The sequence below is a fragment of the Schistocerca nitens genome, chromosome 8 (assembly GCF_023898315.1).
Source record: "Schistocerca nitens isolate TAMUIC-IGC-003100 chromosome 8, iqSchNite1.1, whole genome shotgun sequence".
NCBI lineage: Eukaryota > Metazoa > Arthropoda > Insecta > Orthoptera > Acrididae > Schistocerca > Schistocerca nitens.
The window spans coordinates 392,894,470-392,913,681 of record NC_064621.1 but is presented as its reverse complement, the minus strand read 5'-3'; the positions used below and the strand labels follow the sequence as shown (position 1 = coordinate 392,913,681).

Genomic DNA, 19,212 nt, shown 5'->3' with positions numbered 1-19,212 from the left:
GTTGTGCCGCGCAGTGCCCGTGCGCATTTTCCCGCGCTCGCCTGCCATCCACCTTTTACCGCTCCCTTACAGACAGGGTATTCACCCGAGGTTTTGCATTCTACATACCCTAATACATTGCCTACGTATGGACCAGACTCACAGTTACAATTTTAAACATCTTACAACAGTTTCAACATTTGTTACATTTCAATTATATTACAATATTGCTTGACATTTGACATAAACATTAATATTCACATTGAAACTTGTTTACAGTTTTCTTAACACTATGACATGAAACAAAAAACAAATGAAATCAGAACATCAATTACACTAGTTTATCGAAAAATCAGAAAAAAATGTACTTATATGTACAATAGCACAGCGTCGTTGTTGTTACATATGGTTCGTACTGTAATTATTCAGTACTACGCGTTAATGAAATCAAAAGTGCTGCTATTATAATATGATAGCATAGCTACATATTCATTTATCTTTATCTCGTAAATTGGTACCGAAGTTAAACCAAATGTTACTTTATTTGTGACCATTACATTACACTCACAAAAATATACGGATGGTACCATTTTGTAAACGCGGCGACCCGGTCCGCGCGCGGTAACTCATGATACTGACGCACGCGGTATTTAGAGGGTTAATTTAAGTCTTCTGAACGTTTTCTGTATTTTTAAAACTTTATTCATCTGTAAAGTGCACAACAATAGCCGATGCCATTGCCTAGCTCACACAGTAACCACCTCATATGTGTAACAGTAAAATATTAACTACTGTTTTATTACAGTCACCTTTTGTTTTATGCCATAAATTTTTTGATGTATAAAATAATAAAGAAAATTATAAAATATACTAATTGTAAAATAAAGTAAATATATGTTTGTGGGGCGACGAGTAAAAGTTTCTAATTTGTTTGTTCGCTGTTTTTCTCACGCGAGCCTGGCACGTAATTTAGTGGTCAGCCAGAAAGCGAAGGGAAACATACTGCCGGCCGCGGTGGTCTCGCGGTTCTAGGCGCTCAGTCCGGAACCGCGGGACTGCTACGGTCGCAGGTTCGAATCCTGCCTCGGGCATGGATGTGTGTGACGTCCTTAGGTTAGTTACGTTTAAGTAGTTCTAAGTTCTAGGGGACTGATGACCTAAGATGTTAAGTCCCATAGTGCTCAGAGCCATTTGAACCATTTGGAAACATACTGACCTTAGTTTCCAGTCTGCACAGACACATTCTGGACCAGCCCACTGACAGAAAACTTTCTATCCTCCTATTTCTTTGCGGACTCAGGACTTTGATTTTAAATAAAAGTATAAAGTTCCAATCAAAATTATATTGCATAAAGTTTCTCCCACACAACACTTGGAAATTAAATATTTTCAATTGAAAGCAAGTCATTCTATTCTAACAGAATATTTAGCAGTTCACAGGCGACATCTACGGTACGTTCCTACCTGTCTTTCTCCGTGACTAAAATTACTCAAAAAAGTTTGCAATAAATGTTCAAAATTAATGCTCGCCAAAAAAGTGGAAATAAAGTCACCAATTGCCACGCGGAATTGTAGTTCTAACGGACGGTACACAAACAGTTACTTTGGCGAATTCTAAGCAATTGAGGACGGTGTACAGTCCTCGCGAGTTCACTATCCGTTTTTATCGCAAACAGACATGGAGCCTACAGTGGCTGACTGCGAAGTGAACCCTCCTACTGCCTCTCGGGCAGTATTTACATAGGTGCCGGAGCAGACGGCTCAGGGAACATATGTTGTCTACGGCTATCCGCATACTGCAGCAACCTCCGAACGACCGCTTTCTCGTGCACTTAATCTTGAATCACATAGCTACAGATTACTTTAGGAACTTCTTAATTTTTACTTGTATACAGTTAAGCTGTTTGAAATCACCATATAAATTTCAGCTCGCTAGAATGAAAACTTTGCCTTCTAAAAAACTTTGCCTCTAACGGTAGATCGTTACCTGTGAACCATACCTTTACTAACACTAATGTCGGCTGTTATTAATACTACAGATCTCAAATTTGGTATATCTTTATCATTCATGTTAACAAATTCTCTTATCATTAAAATTACAGGTACTTAATCTGCTACGATTGGGTATACTTTAGTTACAAACTTGGTTTTTACTTAATTACTCAAAAACTATAAGAGGTAGCTTGACGTGGTCTCTCAGTTATGCTTTTTGGGGTGAACGGAAGTAGAAAACAAATTTTCACGTTTCTAAGCCCATTATTTAGCGCCTCAGATTTTTCCTAAAACGTGACTTCCGGCGTTAATTTTTGTTGTGTGGTTTTGGAAACAAGCACCACTTATTTATGAGCTCTAACTGCACATTCTGTTCAATTTCTGGCTTTCTAGCTTTATTATTTATCGCCACCTATTTTTATCTTAAAACGTCATTTTTACGTAAAATATTAAGTCTAGAACATAAGGACTTGGTATTTGGAACATTATAACACTAAACTATATTTTAACAAAGTTTGAAACATAAATTTTAATTTTTTGTTTCATACATAATTGTCCACACTGAAACCAGCTCTGTTGGAAGTGTAAATAGCGGCCTCAGTGTGAACTTAACCTTTGGCATTAGACGATGATGATGATGATGATGATGTTTGGATTGTGGGGCGCTCAACTGCGCGGTTACCAGCGCCCGTACAAATACCCAACTTTTCTCATTCCAATTTTGTCACTTGCATGAATGATGATGAAATGATGAGGACAACACAAACACCCAGTCATATCGAGGCAGGTGAAAATCCCTGACCCGGCCGGGAATCGAACCCGGCTTTGGCATTAGTGTCTCTGTTGATCCATTATGGACGTGCGACAGCGGCTGGTCAAATATTTAACAAAGAAATTCGGCAAACAGCCGCATAAATTGAGAACTTATTTTATTTTCGCTAACAGTTTCGGCAATTCAATATGCCGTCTTCAGGTCCCATATGCACCTCTCAAAAACATCAGTGTTCGCATACCGGACCCATCTGTATCTAGACGTCGTAAATTCTCAAGTGCTTCCTTCGACGATTTGACTGCAAAATTGCAGTCAAGATTTGGAAGGAAGAGCTTGAGAATTCACGACATCCATAAGCAGTTGGCCCAAGTATGCCAGTATCAATAATTTTTGACAGATGGTTATGAGACATGAAGATGGCATATTGAATTGCCGAAACTGATAGCGAAAATGAAATAAAAGAACTTCCCAATCTGCATGACCGTTTGGCGAAATTCTTTGTTAAATACATACATAAAAAGAAGTTTTGCATCACCTCGGGTTCCAGAATTCCTGAAGATAGACGTTGACTCTGGATACTGTATCACAGATACAGTACCTTTGACTGTTCCGAGATGTCACTAAACCCGCCCAAAGATGTTAACAACAATGCATGAGCAGCGCCATTAGCCGGAGGGCGTCCGACAGCCGATCAGTTCCAGTCACTCCAGCCGGCCGGAGTGGCCGTGCGGTTCTAGGCGCTGCAGTCTGGAGCCGAGCGACCGCTACGGTCGCAGGTTCGAATCCTGCCTCGGGCATGGATGTGTGTGATGTCCTTAGGTTAGTTAGGTTTAATTAGTTCTCAGTTCTGGGCGACTGATGACCTCAGAAGTTAAGTCGCATAGTGCTCAGAGCCATTTTTTTCCAGTTACTCCACCAGGAAGGAGGTACACAGCTCATGTTGTCTGTAGTTCAACCATGCCTAGACGGTCAATACCGCGGTTCGATCGTGTCTACATTGTTACTTTGTGCCAGGAAGGGTTCTTAATAAGGGAAGTGCCCAGGCGTATCGGAGTGAACCAAAGCGATGTTGTTCGGACATGGAATTGTGGATGACATGCCTCCCTCAGGCCACCCAAGGGCTGCTACTGCAGTGGATGACGGTTACCTACGGATTATGGCCCGGAGCAATGCCACCATGTTGAATAATGCTTTTCGTGCAGGTATAGGCTGCATGATGCGCAACTTCACTCCCGTCATCCATGGCAAGGTCCATCTTTGCAACCACGACACCATGCAGTGCGGTACAGATGGGCCCAACAACATGCCGAATGGGCCGCTCAGGATTGGTATCACGTTCTATTCACCGATGAGTGTCACATATGCCTTCAACCAGACAATCGTCGGAGACGTGTTTGGAGTCAATCTGGTCAGGCTAAACACTTTAGATACACTGTCCAGCTAGTGCAGCAAGGTGGAGGCTTCCTGCTATTTTGGGGTGGCATAATGTGGGACCGACGTATGCAGCTGGTGGTCACGGAATGTGCCGTAACGTGAATTCCATCCTCCGACCGACAGTGCAACCTTATAGGCAGCACTTTGGCGAGGCACTCGTCTTCATGGACGACAATTCGTGCCCACATCGTGCACATTTTGTGATTGACTTCCTTCAGGATAACGACATCGCTTGATTAAAGTGGCCAGCATGTTCTGCGGTCACGAACCCTATCGCACATGCCTGGGATAGAATGAAAAGCGCTGTTTATGAACTACGTAACCTACCAACCACGCCGAATCGCCGTTGAGGAGTGGGACAATCTGGAGCAACAGGGCCATGATGAACTTGTGGATAGTATGCCACGACAAATATATGCATGCATCGATGCAAGAGGTCGTGCTACTGGGTATTAGAGGTGACAGTATGTACAGCAGTCTGGACCACCACCTCTGAAGGCCTTGCTGTATGGTGGTACAACATGCCATGTGTGGTTTTCATGAGCAGTGAAAACGGCGGAAATGATGTTTATGTTGATCTCTATTCCAATTTTCTTTACAGGTTCCGGAACTCTCGGAACCGAGGTGATACAAAACTTTTTTATGTGTGTTTTGCAAATGAATAGTCTGGTTGCGACTACGTATATATACAAGTGGTTTCCATGTTTTAACTTACATTTACTGGTATGTATTTTGTCAGTAACTCAGATTTACAGCTTGTACGACTTTACATGCATTTTACCTTATTATAACTAGTTGTCAATCGCGTTTTTAGCACTGAAGATGGCCCCGTAGTAGTCGAAATCTGGAGATGCAATAAACATTATTAGCGACTGATTGCTGTAACCTTTATTACTTGAAACAAATACAGCCACAGGCACATCTGTTTCCACATGGAATGAAACCCGCTGATACTTCTTCAGCGTTTCTGCCCCTTTAATTCTTGAACACTACCTCTTACTGCTCTCCTAGTAGTACTGATGTGCGGTGCCGGCCGAAGTGGCCGTGCGGTTAAAGGCGCTGCAGTCTGGAACCGCAAGACCGCTACGGTCGCAGGTTCGAATCCTGCCTCGGGCATGGATGTTTGTGATGTCCTTAGGTTAGTTAGGTTTAACTAGTTCTAAGTTCTAGGGGACTAATGACCTGAGAAGTTGAGTCCCATAGTGCTCAGAGCCATTTGAACCATTTGAACTGATGTGCGGTGGCTGAGGACGGTCGCAGCTGGTGGTGAATAGCGGCCGCCTGTCGGTGTCTGCAGGTGGACCTGTCCGGGAACGCGATAGCGGCGCTGCAGCCGGGCACGTTCTCCGGCAACGACCGGCTGCGCATGCTGTCGCTGAGCCACAACCCGCTGTCGGAGCTGGTTGAGGGCCAGTTCCCCACGCTGCCGCACCTGCGCACGCTGGACCTCTCCCACTGCCGGCTGGCGCGCGTCCACCCGGCCGCCTTCGCGCGCCTCTCGGCGCTCGAGACGCTGCATCTCAACAACAACCGCCTCCAGCAGCTGGACGCCGCCGCGCTGAACGTCGCCGCCGCCACGCTCAAGGCGGTACGTCCGACAGCCACTCTACTGCTCGATTGTGCGATCCTGAAGCGTGTTGTGACCGGACGAAACTACAGTCGTCCGGTCACAGCTGTGGATCCTTTGTTCTGAGAGAGCATTCATCCTTAACTACAACAGATGATATATTAGTTCACTTTATTACGTAAATGACACGCTTCCTTACTACCGGATAACTGGGTAATTTATTACTATCACTGTCTTTCAAAGCACCTGTCAGTGCATACAATCGGAAACTGTTCTCTTGAAGCACAACGTTCAACTTTTATGAAATCCAGCAGAAGAATTAGCTGCCACTGTCCTGATGTTGACTGTTGCAGCTCACGTCTCAAATTAAAGGCAGAGCTCGTCCTAGCACACCCCTACATTGACCTCGGTACGAGGGCGCTGCTGTGCTGAGACGGGAGGCGCGGTCCTCCGTCGCACTTCCTATACATAGTTACGAATTGTAGCGCGCCCTTGCTTATGTGGTATCGATTCAAGTTATCGACTTTGGTGTGGCACCGCGATCTCTGCATGATACCACAAAGGAAACTGTCAGGGATAATAGGGAAGGGCAAATGTTTCATTTGATCGAGCGTGATTACGCAGTGTTAACACACTGGATTCAGCATCGAATTGCATGACAGTTCAAATTTACAATCAGTCAGCCAGCCTCATGCCGTCGGCACAGGCATCGTGCATTCGAACGTCAACATGCCGAATTCACATGCTGTTGAACGATCAGAAACTACTGGTTGTGCATATGCCACGTGTATCTCAGTGTGGTATACGGATTGCAGCGGCAGTTGTCGGCTGTACTTTGCTCGCACATCACACAGTTTGTGAACGAAATGGACGGGTATAAAATTCCTAGGTCAGCTCTGCTAAAATGCACAGTCCCCCATTTCATACCTCGTCCATCTGCTAGTCATATCGTTCTCTCTGCAGTATACATAAATAAAAACTTCGATATGCATGAACATGTTACAGACGGCCGCTGGTGGCCGAGCGGTTCTGGCGCTACAGTCTGGAACCGCGCGACCGCAGGTTCGAATCCTGCCTCGGGCATGGATGTTTGTGTTGTCCTTAGGTTAGTTAGGTTTAAGTAGTTCTAAGTTCTAGGGGACTTATGACCTCAGCAGTTGAGTCCCATAGTGCTCAGAACCATCTGAACATGTTACAAGGCAAAAGGAAAGTTCCTCACTAAAAGAACATAAGCTTACAACAATATCATAAAAAATAGCTCAATACAAATGTGTGATAATTTTCCACACGAGACAAAAATTATTTCATCATCCTCAGTCATTAATAAAACATTAAGGTTATTCCTATTTGATCCCTGTTTCTGTTCAGTAGCAGAATCTTTAAAACTTGTGAAATACAAGCCTAAACAAGAAAGTGCGAAGTATTTTACTGCAAGTAGTGCAGACTCTTCGGTATAGTAAATCGAGAGAGAGTACTCTTGTATTTACTTAACATCGAATGTGATACAATATACTCAAAAAGAAAAAGAAGTCACAGAACCTACTAGAAAACGTGAAGGTGAGTTAAAAAGAATGTGTGTTGCAACACATGTCATAACAAGTAAAAATCTTCTGAGTTAGTAGCGCGCGTCATGTTTGTTCTAAAATGATGGACGTTTCGACCCCTCTGCTGGGATCTTCCTCAAGACCTTCTGGTGTCCACTACTGCTAGAACAATGTTGGATACCAGAAGATCCTGAGGAAGATCCCAGCAGAGGGGTCGAAACGTCAATTATTTTGGAACAAAAATGACGCGGGCTAATAACCCAGAAGATTTTAACTTCAGTGAAAACGGCCACGAAAGCCTGCAGACTTACATGCCATATCACTTCCTGACTCTGCACCTGTCTTTACTACATCTTTTAATGTTACTTAAAATCCGTCTTGATTGCAAATTTTTTATATATAAAAGTTCATATATAAATAAAAAATTGCAATTAAGACGGATTTTAAGTAACATTATAAAATCACTGATTGCTGTTATCCCATAAGACATTATGTCTGTTTTTGCAAAGTTTACTACATCTCACTAATTTTCCGCAACACGCGCCTCCCTTTTCTATTTTATTATCTTCTGAAGGTTTTGATCGCAGATATGTTGTTAATTGGCATTTAGTTACTTATAATTGTACCAAGAAAATGTGTTTTTGATCGGTCTTCCATGTACCTTTGCCTTGAAACTGCATGCTGTTTTAACTAGCAAGTTACAAAACGAAAATTATTAACCATCAGTTCATCACAACAAATCGTGCCAATGAACAACTTGTTTTCGAGAGACCAATTCCATGTTGCTTTAAATCTCATAAAAGCAGAGGATATTAGTTATAATATAAACTAAAAGCCAATATGGCGTATCCAATCTCTCTACTGAAGTGAGATGGCGCGCATGTGACGTAGGAGGCCTTCTTTCATGTGATTGGTCTACGTTCAAACGCACGTTCAGAACATCTGCCGTGATTAATATTGCTCTACTCGCTTGGAAAGACTTCCCAACGTACTATTTCTACTTTATGGCGTCAGAAACTCGACACGCTCAACGTTGACGTTTGAACACGCGGTCCCTGTGTCGACGACTTTTGGTTTCCCCAAGCCGATAATGATTAATTCCGAGGTGATTTCTTTGAGAATGACATAACCATTTCTTTCCAAATTCTTTCCAAACCAGAGTGAGCGCCACGTCGCTAACGACTTCTTCGTCGAAGGCAGGTTAAACCATAACCATTTTCTATTTGACAGTGTTTCAGCTCCATCACTGAACAAAATTAATGCAGATTGGCTTTGATAGGGGTGCCGCAGCACTGAGGCTGGGGAGTGCAAGGTCTACTGGTTGTGGGGGCGTAAATGTGTTCTCCTAGGCAACACAACTCTGTTAAGAAAACAAAAATCAACCATAACCACTATTTCCTGGTATTAATATACAACAATAATAAAAAATATGAACGAGCGTGTTCAAGGAAAATTTCCAAGCTACGAAATAATCACAAAAAAGCAAGCGGAAGGAACGTGTCATGTCATGTACTTCAACAGAAATTCTTATCCAAAAGGAATATAAAATGAAATAAGTGAACTAAGATACGTAGTCATTTAACATGAAACTCTGCTAGACAGCACCTACAACGAATTCCATGTAAGTTTCTATAAAGCAGAGGACTGTCAATTAAAGTAGAGTGTTCCACTTTAGTAATCGTAACGGAAGTGTGGTACGGGCTGCCATTTGGTCACACCGCCGCGTTTCGCACAGCCGCATGAGGGCGCTGTCAAGACCTCTCACGCCACTGTCAGTGATATGCGAACATTCCTCCTCCACAGCGGAAGCGTCGGGGCTACTTAAATTCAAGCATAGATGGACAGAGCCCATTTTTGTGTGTTTCCCATTTCATAACATTTGCAGATTTTCGTGGAGGTCAGGGCTCGTGCTCTACGGAAGAGTCATTGTATTGAAGACTGATTGCGTTGTAAATCTTTGTATCCTTAAATATTTCTGCACTCAAACCCACTCTTAGCAACTGACGCTGCAAATACAGCAGACGATGTTATGTATTACTTTTACTATTTGATATTAAATGTAGATTAAACTAATACCTGAATTCACTGTCCATGAACTGCATCTGTTCCTCGCTCCTGTATCCATTAGAGAAGCACAAAGTGTGCAAAGGAATTTACAAGTGGAAAAAAAGACGAAAATAATGAGAGGCAGCAAAAACTAGATTATCGATGATCGTGACTTCGAAATTGGGCAGCATGAAGAAGACGTAGCTAAGGAATTCTTAACGCATAACACAGACCACGCAGAAGGACAAAACTAGCAGATCAGCACACGCAACGAGGGGATTCCTACCAAAGAGAAGTCTGATCCTTGATCTGAGGAAGAAATTTCTGAAAATGTATGCTTGCAGCACAGTATTTAAGGTAGTACATCATTGACTGTGGATCGTCCGGAGGAGGAGAGAATCGGCTATTCTGAGATGTACTGTTATGGAAGGAAGTAGAAACTTAAATGGACTGATAAGATGAGGAATGAGGACTTCTCTGCAGAATTGGTGAAGAAAGGAACACGTGGAAAAAATTGAGAACAAGGAGGGATACGATGGCAGGGCATCTGTTAAGACATGAAGAAATAACTTCATGGTGCTAGAGGGAGCTCTAGAAGGTAAAACCTGCAGGGGAAGGCCGAGACTGGAACGCGTCCAGCACGTAAGTGAGCCCAGATGAAGTCGCTGGCATAGGAGAGGAATTCGTGGCCGGTTGCATCGAACCAACATAAAGAGGAAAACACGAAAAATTGTCTTCATGACCCGACGGGACGCACGGCTCCATGTTACAGGCACTGCCCATGCACTCTAGCTATAACAGTTCTGCAGGCATCGGCAACGGAACCAAGCGCAACACAACCGCTTGCCCTCCTCTGTGAAGTCGCCACAGTGCCGTCCAGACTCGACGGCCACCAGGTGGCTCCGTAACTCGCTCGCCCTCACAATACTCTGGCAGCTCCCAAGTGCCTTCCTCGGGCCGCGGCCGCAGCGCAGAAGTGCAATACCAATGTGGTCGCTGTAGCAACACAATCCGCGCAGGTTACCATGCGCCGTTACTGTGGCACTCCTTTGATGTAACCGTTTCTGCTAGCGCCACAGTAGACACCAAAGCGGCGAGCGACTTGACTGCTACGCACAGCAATTACAGAAGCGATATCGCAAAGGGATGCAATCCGTTTGTTACACTTAAGGAATACTGTTGCACACGTGACTGGCTCGCCACGCGGCTTACACCTACGCCATTGGAATCGCACATTAATTCCGTTCGATGCTTCGATGTCCCGTTAATTCTGTTGCTTCCTGCAAGACTCCGCTCGGTCGCTCCACCTCGTGGTGGACATTACTGGCCCTAGCTGCTGCCCCTTTGATTTCTGCGACGCCATCTCGCCCTCAGCCAGATAACTGCCTGCATGGTTTGACGACTGTTGCTAAGCGTTCCGATTATCACGGCACACCTCTAGTAGGTTTTGGGCAGATAACGTAATATCAAGGTGTATAATAAGTACCGGCGTAAAGTCAAAAATTTCAAAATACACGATACTAGAAGCAAAAACGTCACAGTACACATACGTCCACGTAGGAACCGTGAAACTTGGTAGTCAAGGAAGGCAGGATTCGGTTAAGATTGTTGACGGGGCCGTAATCAGTTACTACTGGTTCCCTTAATTCCAGACACAGCAATAAATAAAGATATCACACGTTATTAATGAAGAAATAAACAACTATGTAATTAACAGTGCTTTCAGTGCGTTACAATTTACCAAACGAGCATAAAATACAGACACAGCAAATAATGTTTTTTTAAAAACAAGCCAGTGAGATCCCAATTAGAATTTTAAGGCAAGTAACCACAGTCACGGCTAATGTCCTTCAACTGCAAGAACGGCAGTTATGTAAAAATTTAACAAACATACTGTAAATCAGCAATGCAATAGCAAAGGTTAATTTAAAAGTACAGGCAAATGCTCACCAAACAGGCGAGACAAAATGATGGTAAACATGGTAGCACAATTATTTAAACCTGCTGTAACTCTAAGAATGGCAATTATATAAAAAAATTTGGAAACATAAAATAAAACAGCAAATACAAAAATAGAACACAAGGGCCAGTCACAGACGGTGCACCAGGAATTGACCTCTGTGTAGGTTCGGCAAAAAACACTTTCCCGAGTGATGAGATAGGCAGCCAAGAGTAGCATTCACTTCATCAGATGGTAATTCAGACTATTGGCAGTCTAACGAATGACTAATGATAATATGCTGAGGCTACCTGTCGTCCTGTAAACCAAATGCAAAGATGTAAAAATACGCAAAGCCAGAATCGGCGGTCAGAACTCCGCCTGCAGAATACTGTGCTTAGAGCTCCTGGAACGAGAAAGGAATCACTACGACCAGAATAGAAGGATCGCCAACCAGCCTACCATCAAGAAAGCTGTCCAAACTACACGCCTCACCGGACAGCAGGGGCCAGGCGAGGAAACGTACACTGCCGTTATATACACTAACCCCAGGGCAGGTAACTGGGGCATTAGCGGCCAGCCGGCTGGGGTGGCCGAGCGGTTCTAGGCGCTACATTCTGGAGCCGCGCGACCGCTACGGTCGCAGGTTCGAATCCTGCCTCGGGCATGGATGTGTGTGATGTCCTTAGGTTAGTTAGGTTTAAGTAGTTCTAAGTTCTAGGGGACTGACGGTCTCAGATGTTAAGTCCCACAGTGCTCAGAGCCATTAGTGGCCACGAGGCAGGAAAAATACCGCTGGTTCTACTTAACAAATAGTAAGAAACTGAACGTAATAAATAGTAATTAGAAATCCAGGAAAGCTAATCAGATCCGCCTTCCCCAAGCACTCCACTCACTGCTCTTCGCCTCGACAACACAACGAGCAGCAACATGTACCCAAGTCACTGGTGAATCGCAAGATCTCACAAAGGTGGAGGTTTCTCTACTTGAATCCAAATGCACTCAACTTTAGCTTCCAGTATCCGGTTTATGACGAGGTCGTGCACCCTCGTGACCACAGGCCTTCAGTCTGGCACTCCACGCGCACTGCCAGCGGTCCCGGCGTGTTCTCGCACTGTGCGGACCTGGCTCCTACTGAGTCCCCAACCAAACTGCACACTGACACGACCCGGAAGAACAACGATGTCACCCCGCAGATAGGGCCACAGTTACTACATATCGATAACCGCCGCTGCTGCCGCTGGCAGAGAAGCAACACTTGCGAAACCAAGTGGCGCCAGTCAAGACGAGAAGAAGGTAAACAACCGCAACCATGTCAACAACCGCTACCACTGGCCTCGAGCAGAGGACGGAAACCTACAAACTGCACCAACGCGAGCCGCAGCACGGTTCAAACCGTACGCAACATGATTGCGACTTTGTGGTTACCGGCCTCTGTTATCGTGATTCTGTGTAAACACTGCATGCTAGTTCGTCCTGTGATCTTTGTTTACATTTCAGAGACGTAGAGTTGTAAACTGGATGGAGAGGACGCACAGTACACCGTTGAAGTGCCATTCTTGACAGTGGGTCGCGAAGCGTCAGTTGTGTTGTACGAGTGTTGGTGGTAACATGGAACATTAGAGTGGGGAAGAGTATGCGGATATGCATTCCATGTATGGCAGAGTTAACGGCAATACACAGAAGCTGCATACTTGTATCAAGAAGCATGCTCTGCCTGAAGGCACCTCGACACTCGAACATTTAAAAGCGTGAGTCAACGCCTATAGAAACTGGGGTACTCCTGTACGAATCACATCTGTGATTAAAGACATGGTCCTGGAAACAGTCGTACACTCTCCACAACTTTGGACAAGAAGACGAAAGACAGCTTCCTGGAAGTAGTAGCAGTAGTGCATGGAGAACAAAGCATCGCAATGCAGTTCACCTGTATCACCTCTAACGAGCTCACTGTCTTTGTGTTATGATGACGACGAACGAGTCTTCGCCAATGTTGCCTGGTGGCCAATGTGGTTGTACAGGATTCTTTTTGGCTGCATACATATAATTATAAACAGTTAGCTATTGAGGCCTTACGTAGGCCAGACGTTACTAAGCGCCTTGTTAGAGGTTGCTTCCTATCAGCTGAAGGCTATGCTACTTTACTACTTGACGTCCCGAGCAAGAGTGGACGAGAGCTCGCTAGAAACTTGATACAAACTAGCAGCGCTGTTCGCGACTCAAGGGTCCAACGACCCTAATACGGACCGCGGTCGATAAGTGCAACCCCTAGCAAGTGTGGTATCGAACATTGATTCCACACTTTGCTCCTAGACTAACGTTCTGTTGGTGGATGCAACAACGAGTTGTTGGCAACCCTATGTTTGATAGTAGTCTTTCTTTTTTTTACAGGTGAATCACGGTTCGCTGGTGGTGGTGTGTTCATTTATAGAAAATCTGACGTTTGGAGTCGTCTAGGTGCACTTGTCTCCACATCAGCAACGTTTCTCATTCAATGTGCTAGGTGATCTTCTTACTGGGCCGTACGTGTTACCGACACACAAAATGAACGGAATTACCTTCCGCTTCTGCGACTCATCTCGAAGCACTTCATGATTATATTCCCATAGAACAACGTCGAAAATTGCCCGCATCTCGTGGTCGTGCGGTAGCGTTCTCGCATCCCACGCCCGGGTTCCCGGGTTCGATTCCCGGCGGGGTCAGGGATTTTCTCTGCCTCGTGATGGCTGGGTGTTGTGTGCTGTCCTTAGGTTAGTTAGGTTTAAGTAGTTCTAAGTTCTAGGGGACTTATGACCACAGCAGTTGAGTCCCATAGTGCTGAGAGCCAAGCCAACGTCGAAAATTGTAGTACATGCAAAACGCAGCTCCGGTATATTTTTCTTCTATAGTGAGACGAAACCTAACGTGGCGATATGGCCAAAGATGAACTGGGAGAGAAGGACCTGTACCACGGCCTCCAAGACCACCTGATCTGAACCCCATGAATTTCCGTGTTTGCAACGACATTAAAAGTTGAAGAATTACTGCAGCGACTTCTCACTGCTGGTTCAGAATTTCTAAATGATCCAGGAATGTCTGGAAGGATTCAAAACCCTTTCCGGCGGCTATTCGGGCGTGTACCTGGATACAAGAATGACACTTTTAACGCCTTCTCAATTACGGTACAGTCATGTGACTGTTGTTATCTTCATTCAAAACACATGCAAATCTGTCACAGTACATGTAACTACTTTTCTTGCTGTTGTGCGGTGCTGTAACCAATTCCTAAATGAGTCGATATTCACACAGAATCAAGTCTATCCCGCAGTCGTACATAAACATGATGAAAGGAATTAAACTGCCACATCGGCCGCAAATGGGAAATGAAATGAATTGAACGGCAACATGTGGCAATTTGTACAGGACGGGGCTCGAACCTGGATTTCCCACTTTACGCGAGTGGTTACCCTAACCGCTTTTGCTATCCGAGCACGCTCCACACCAAGCCGAAATTCCCATCTTGTCGCACACTACTTACGTAGCGCCCCCTGTTATTCGCACTCATTGCTCGCCGCACCTCGCTGTATTCCCGCCAGAGTTCAGGAGAGAGAGAAAGAGAGCATCTGCACTAGAATGACATTAATGGCCGTCGAGCCGTATATATTTGTATATGTGTTGTGTCTGTTCTTCCAGACATGTCCGAAACGACGAACATCACACACAAATACATCTATACGGCTTGATGGCCGATAGGATCGTTTCAGTGCGGATGCACTTTCTCTCCCGCACTCTCATCTCGGACGTGAAGGAAATTGGAAATTTGTGGTAACTTCCTGTGAGACCAAACTGCTGAGGTAATCGGTCCCTAGGCTTACACACCATTTAAACTAACTTACACTAAGAACAAAACACACGCCCATGCCCGAAGGAGGACTCGAACCTCCGACGAGGGCAGCCGCGCGAATTGTGGCAAGTCGCCTCAGACCGCAGGGTTACCCCGCGCGGCTCGGACGTGAAGCATTTATACTGTATTATCAGTGTAGGTAATGATACAACGGTGTGACTGACTTCGGGAAGTTAGACGTATGTTACAGAGCTCGTTACAATTGATCTCTGAATCAATTTTGGAATCAGCGTGTTTCATTAGATGTCTGTAAAGTTTCCAGTATTTTCTTAGCAAGCTCTTTCACAGTGATTTTGCTTTCGCGCATGAGCGAAATTCTTCCGACGTCTTTTTATAACCACGATGTTGTACCTCTTCTATCCTGCCCATGTCACCTACATTTTAAAATCAGAACGTTTCTTCTCGGCATTCCGTAAAGAGAAGGACCAATGTTAATTTTCTTTCATTTCCAACCGTATTCTTGCTATAAGTATAGCTGCGATGCATCACAGTTGTGTTTATCACCTCCAGGATACAATAACTTTTTTTGTACTATTCAGAAATGACTTTTTCTGAGGCAACTTGACTAGCACTCACGAAAAAAGTTCGAATAATGCAGTATAGAGTTCATAACACTTCACCTAATAAGACGTTATTGATATGCAACAGTCTATAATGTAAGGTAATAAGTTATTTCACCACAATTATTCCTTGACACGGACGTTTATGGGTAATTCTCATTTCGCAACACTTCCAACAAACGTGACGTCTTTTCATCGTCATCCACAGTATCGACAACCGCATCATCGGCTATCAACCTTGAGGCAGTGAAAATTATGACTGTTACTGCTCGTCGATTCACTCGCAGCAATTTAAGCTGACCTCTTAGGTTCCTGACTAACCTTCCACTCGGAAATCGCCAAGTATTCGGAAATAAAGTGCCAAATATTTGTGAAAAGACAGATTATGAATGTTATTGTTGCTTGTTTCAGTCGCAGCAGTTTATTGTAATCTTAGTTTCCCGCGTAATATCACACTCTGAAATCGCTAAATATTTATTTCATCACTCATTCTCAAATCAAACTGATTGTAAGTAACAATGAATATTGTAGAATATACTGGTACTTGTATTACATTCATAAGGAAGTCTCAGACTGTGTTAACAACGCTAACATAAAAAAAAAATTGCTTGTGGTAGCGTGCGAACCTACGCTAGCATTTAATCATGTGATTTGTCTTTCCTGTCTTGACTTATCATATTTTCTCTTGAAGGCTTATATCATTGATGGGTCATTAAGTGATATTTAATGGTAATGGTGACGTGTTTGGGATAAATTTTCAATGCTCTTTTACCTCGAAACAGCATACTGCAAATTATGAAACAAGTGTGTGTGATGCTTAATTTGTAAATTATTGACAATAATAGCCACTCCCGAAAGAGCTCTCTTATACGAAGGCATTAACTGTCGATAAATCATTGCGTAACATTTTATTATAGCAATAATTATGATAAATCATTCCTATAATAACGTGTTTTTTGTAATTGTCCGTTACGCATGCAGTAAGCTTTGTAAGAGGGCCGTACCGATGATCACTAAAGTCGATATCCGATCATGCTGTCGTCGATACTGCATGTGACGTCCGGTGCCAACGAGATATACAGTCTCTGCAACGAACTTTTGATGTCAAACTAATCGGCTTGTGCGCCACACTTCGGGGACGGTCGGCTCCGTGCAGGGCCCAAGGAAAATCAACTGAAAGGTACCCTCTAAAGGTCTTACTTTTGTCGCGCGCTATCGAGACTTGCATGCATTTAAACTCGCAATCAAGAATTATTAAGCTCGTCTGAAACAGTTATTCGCTTCCTGCCTGAGGCGGCTGCTGGCATTCTTAAGATCTGCAGTATCAAGTGTTGTGACGTACGTATATGCCACAGCGTATCTTTCTCTTGGGCCTCGCGTGACGTCAAACTGACGTCACGTTTACGGTAACTGTTGTGAAACTAGCAATACCCGACGTAAATGCTCAAGGCAGGTATAGTAAATTATGACTTTTGCAAAAGCAAAACCTAAAATATTATTATTTGACTTTCTTTCTCATTTCACGGATTTCTTATCATTTGTTAGGACGAATTCAGCCAATTTAAACGTCAGCCTACAGCAGACGTCGTAAACTTCAACAATACACTATATATGTTCCGTTAAAGCGACAGATCTGGCAATGTGGATAATCCGAGTTTGAGTCCCGCTCCGTGACAAATTTTTTCTTGTCGCCATCGGATTCATTCCATGCCCAGTTGCGGCCAGTGTGAAACTTTGTTACTTCCAGTGTCGTGTAGTTACAGCTGTAGACACCTACGCCGTTAATTACGATCCACCTTGTATGTGAGAATAAGCACGGGTAGGGTGCAAAGTTACTTGACTGTCTGTTCAGTTGGTCATGGTGGCGGGTGCGCTGCCCCTCCCTCACCCCACTGACTGTCGGTGTAACGGTGGCAGGTGGCGCTGGACAGCAACCCGTGGCGCTGTGACTGCGGGCTGCGCGCGCTGCGCGAGTGGCTGCTGGCGCGCACCCTTCACGGCGCGCTGCCGCCCGCCTGCGCCGCCCCCGCCGCCCTCGCCGGCCGCCCCTGGCCCGACGTGCCCGCACACGACTTCGCCTGCGCGCCCGAGGTCAGCCTCGCCGACCACATGATCCAGGCTGAGGTACTACTCTCCATCGTCTTCTCTCGACTTTACACAGTACCAGCAGCAACAAAAACAAGTTTCTCACAGACTAAAACTGTCTGTCGAAACGAGAATCGAACCTAGGACCTTTACCTTTCACAATCAGTGCTCTACTGGTTGAGCTGTCCGAGCCTGACATGGTCTGAGCTTCGAGGTTCGAGTCTCGATCTGGCAGACAGCTTTAATCTGTCGGGAAGTTTCAAATGAGCAAACACTTCGCTGCAGAATCAAAATTTATAATTCAAGTAACTGTAGGCACGTTAACAAGTGGCATAAAATATACGGGACGTAGATAAGGACACGCTGAAATCAATTTGTGTTTCTTAATTATTTACCAAAACAATGATAATCTTGTGATTATTTCACACATTTGATACCTCAATCCATTACACACACACACACACACACACACACACTCACATACACACACACACATTTATTTCTCACTTGGACCGCTGTTATATCTATAACATTTAACCCAAACAATCCAAACCGACAAGAAACAGCACAAATATTCTTTAGATGAATGATGCAAACACATCACAGTTATATAGGCCTGTGAAGATAGTATCTGTTCTTTCTGACACGTCCGAAAGAACAGATACCATATTCATATATAGTTAAGGCTAACCGGTCATTGACCTCCTTCTTCTGTGCGGATGCACACGCATAGCCCGAACTCTTACGGGACTCTGTAAGATTGTCATCCGCGAGTAATGAGTGTAATGGGCAGGGGTACTACGAATGTAGTGTGTGGACATTAAGTTGGGAATGTGGGTCTCACGGGGAGTGTGAAAGGTATAAATCCTTGCAGTCGCTCTGTCCGCTGTGTCTTTGGTGGCTCACATGGATAGAGCGTCTGCCATGTAAGCAGGAGATCCTGGGTTCGAGTTCCAGTCGGGGCACATGTTTTCAACTCTCCCCGTTGATGTATATCAACGCCTGTCGACAGCTTAATGTCTTGATTTAATTATCACATCACAAGTATTGTTGAAAAATCGGAGACCCGTGTGGATGTCGTTATGGGATGGCTTTTCGCAAAACCACTCCATACCCTAATTAGTAAACCAGTAATTTTAATAACACTATTAAATTAAGGCTAATCGCTACTAACGCATGAGGATATGCACATAATTAACAAGCTGTTCTTAATTCTTTTCTTCATGTGGCGAGGCGAAATGTGTAACTTTTCTGTCGAGTTCGCAGGGGAAGAAAGGCAATTGCGTCTCAAAAAGAGTTGCTGCTGAAAGCCACATCCACGGCAGGAATGCTCTGTACTCGTCCAGCTGTTTTGGGGCGGTGTTCCGCACACGGTGCCGCAGACGAGCTCTATGGGTTGCAAAGATTGTTT

General features: G+C 44.5%; 1 protein-coding gene across 1 annotated transcript in view; it reads left to right on the top strand.

The window, feature by feature from the left end:
• Window positions 1–19,212, top strand: part of LOC126198773 (leucine-rich repeat-containing protein 24-like) — a 188,861-nt gene that overhangs the window by 37,011 nt on the left and 132,638 nt on the right. The window contains exons 3-4 of the mRNA XM_049935333.1: window positions 5,475–5,765; window positions 17,634–17,840. Coding sequence (XP_049791290.1) covers window positions 5,475–5,765; window positions 17,634–17,840 — 498 coding nt within the window. The remainder of the gene's footprint in view (window positions 1–5,474; window positions 5,766–17,633; window positions 17,841–19,212) is intronic.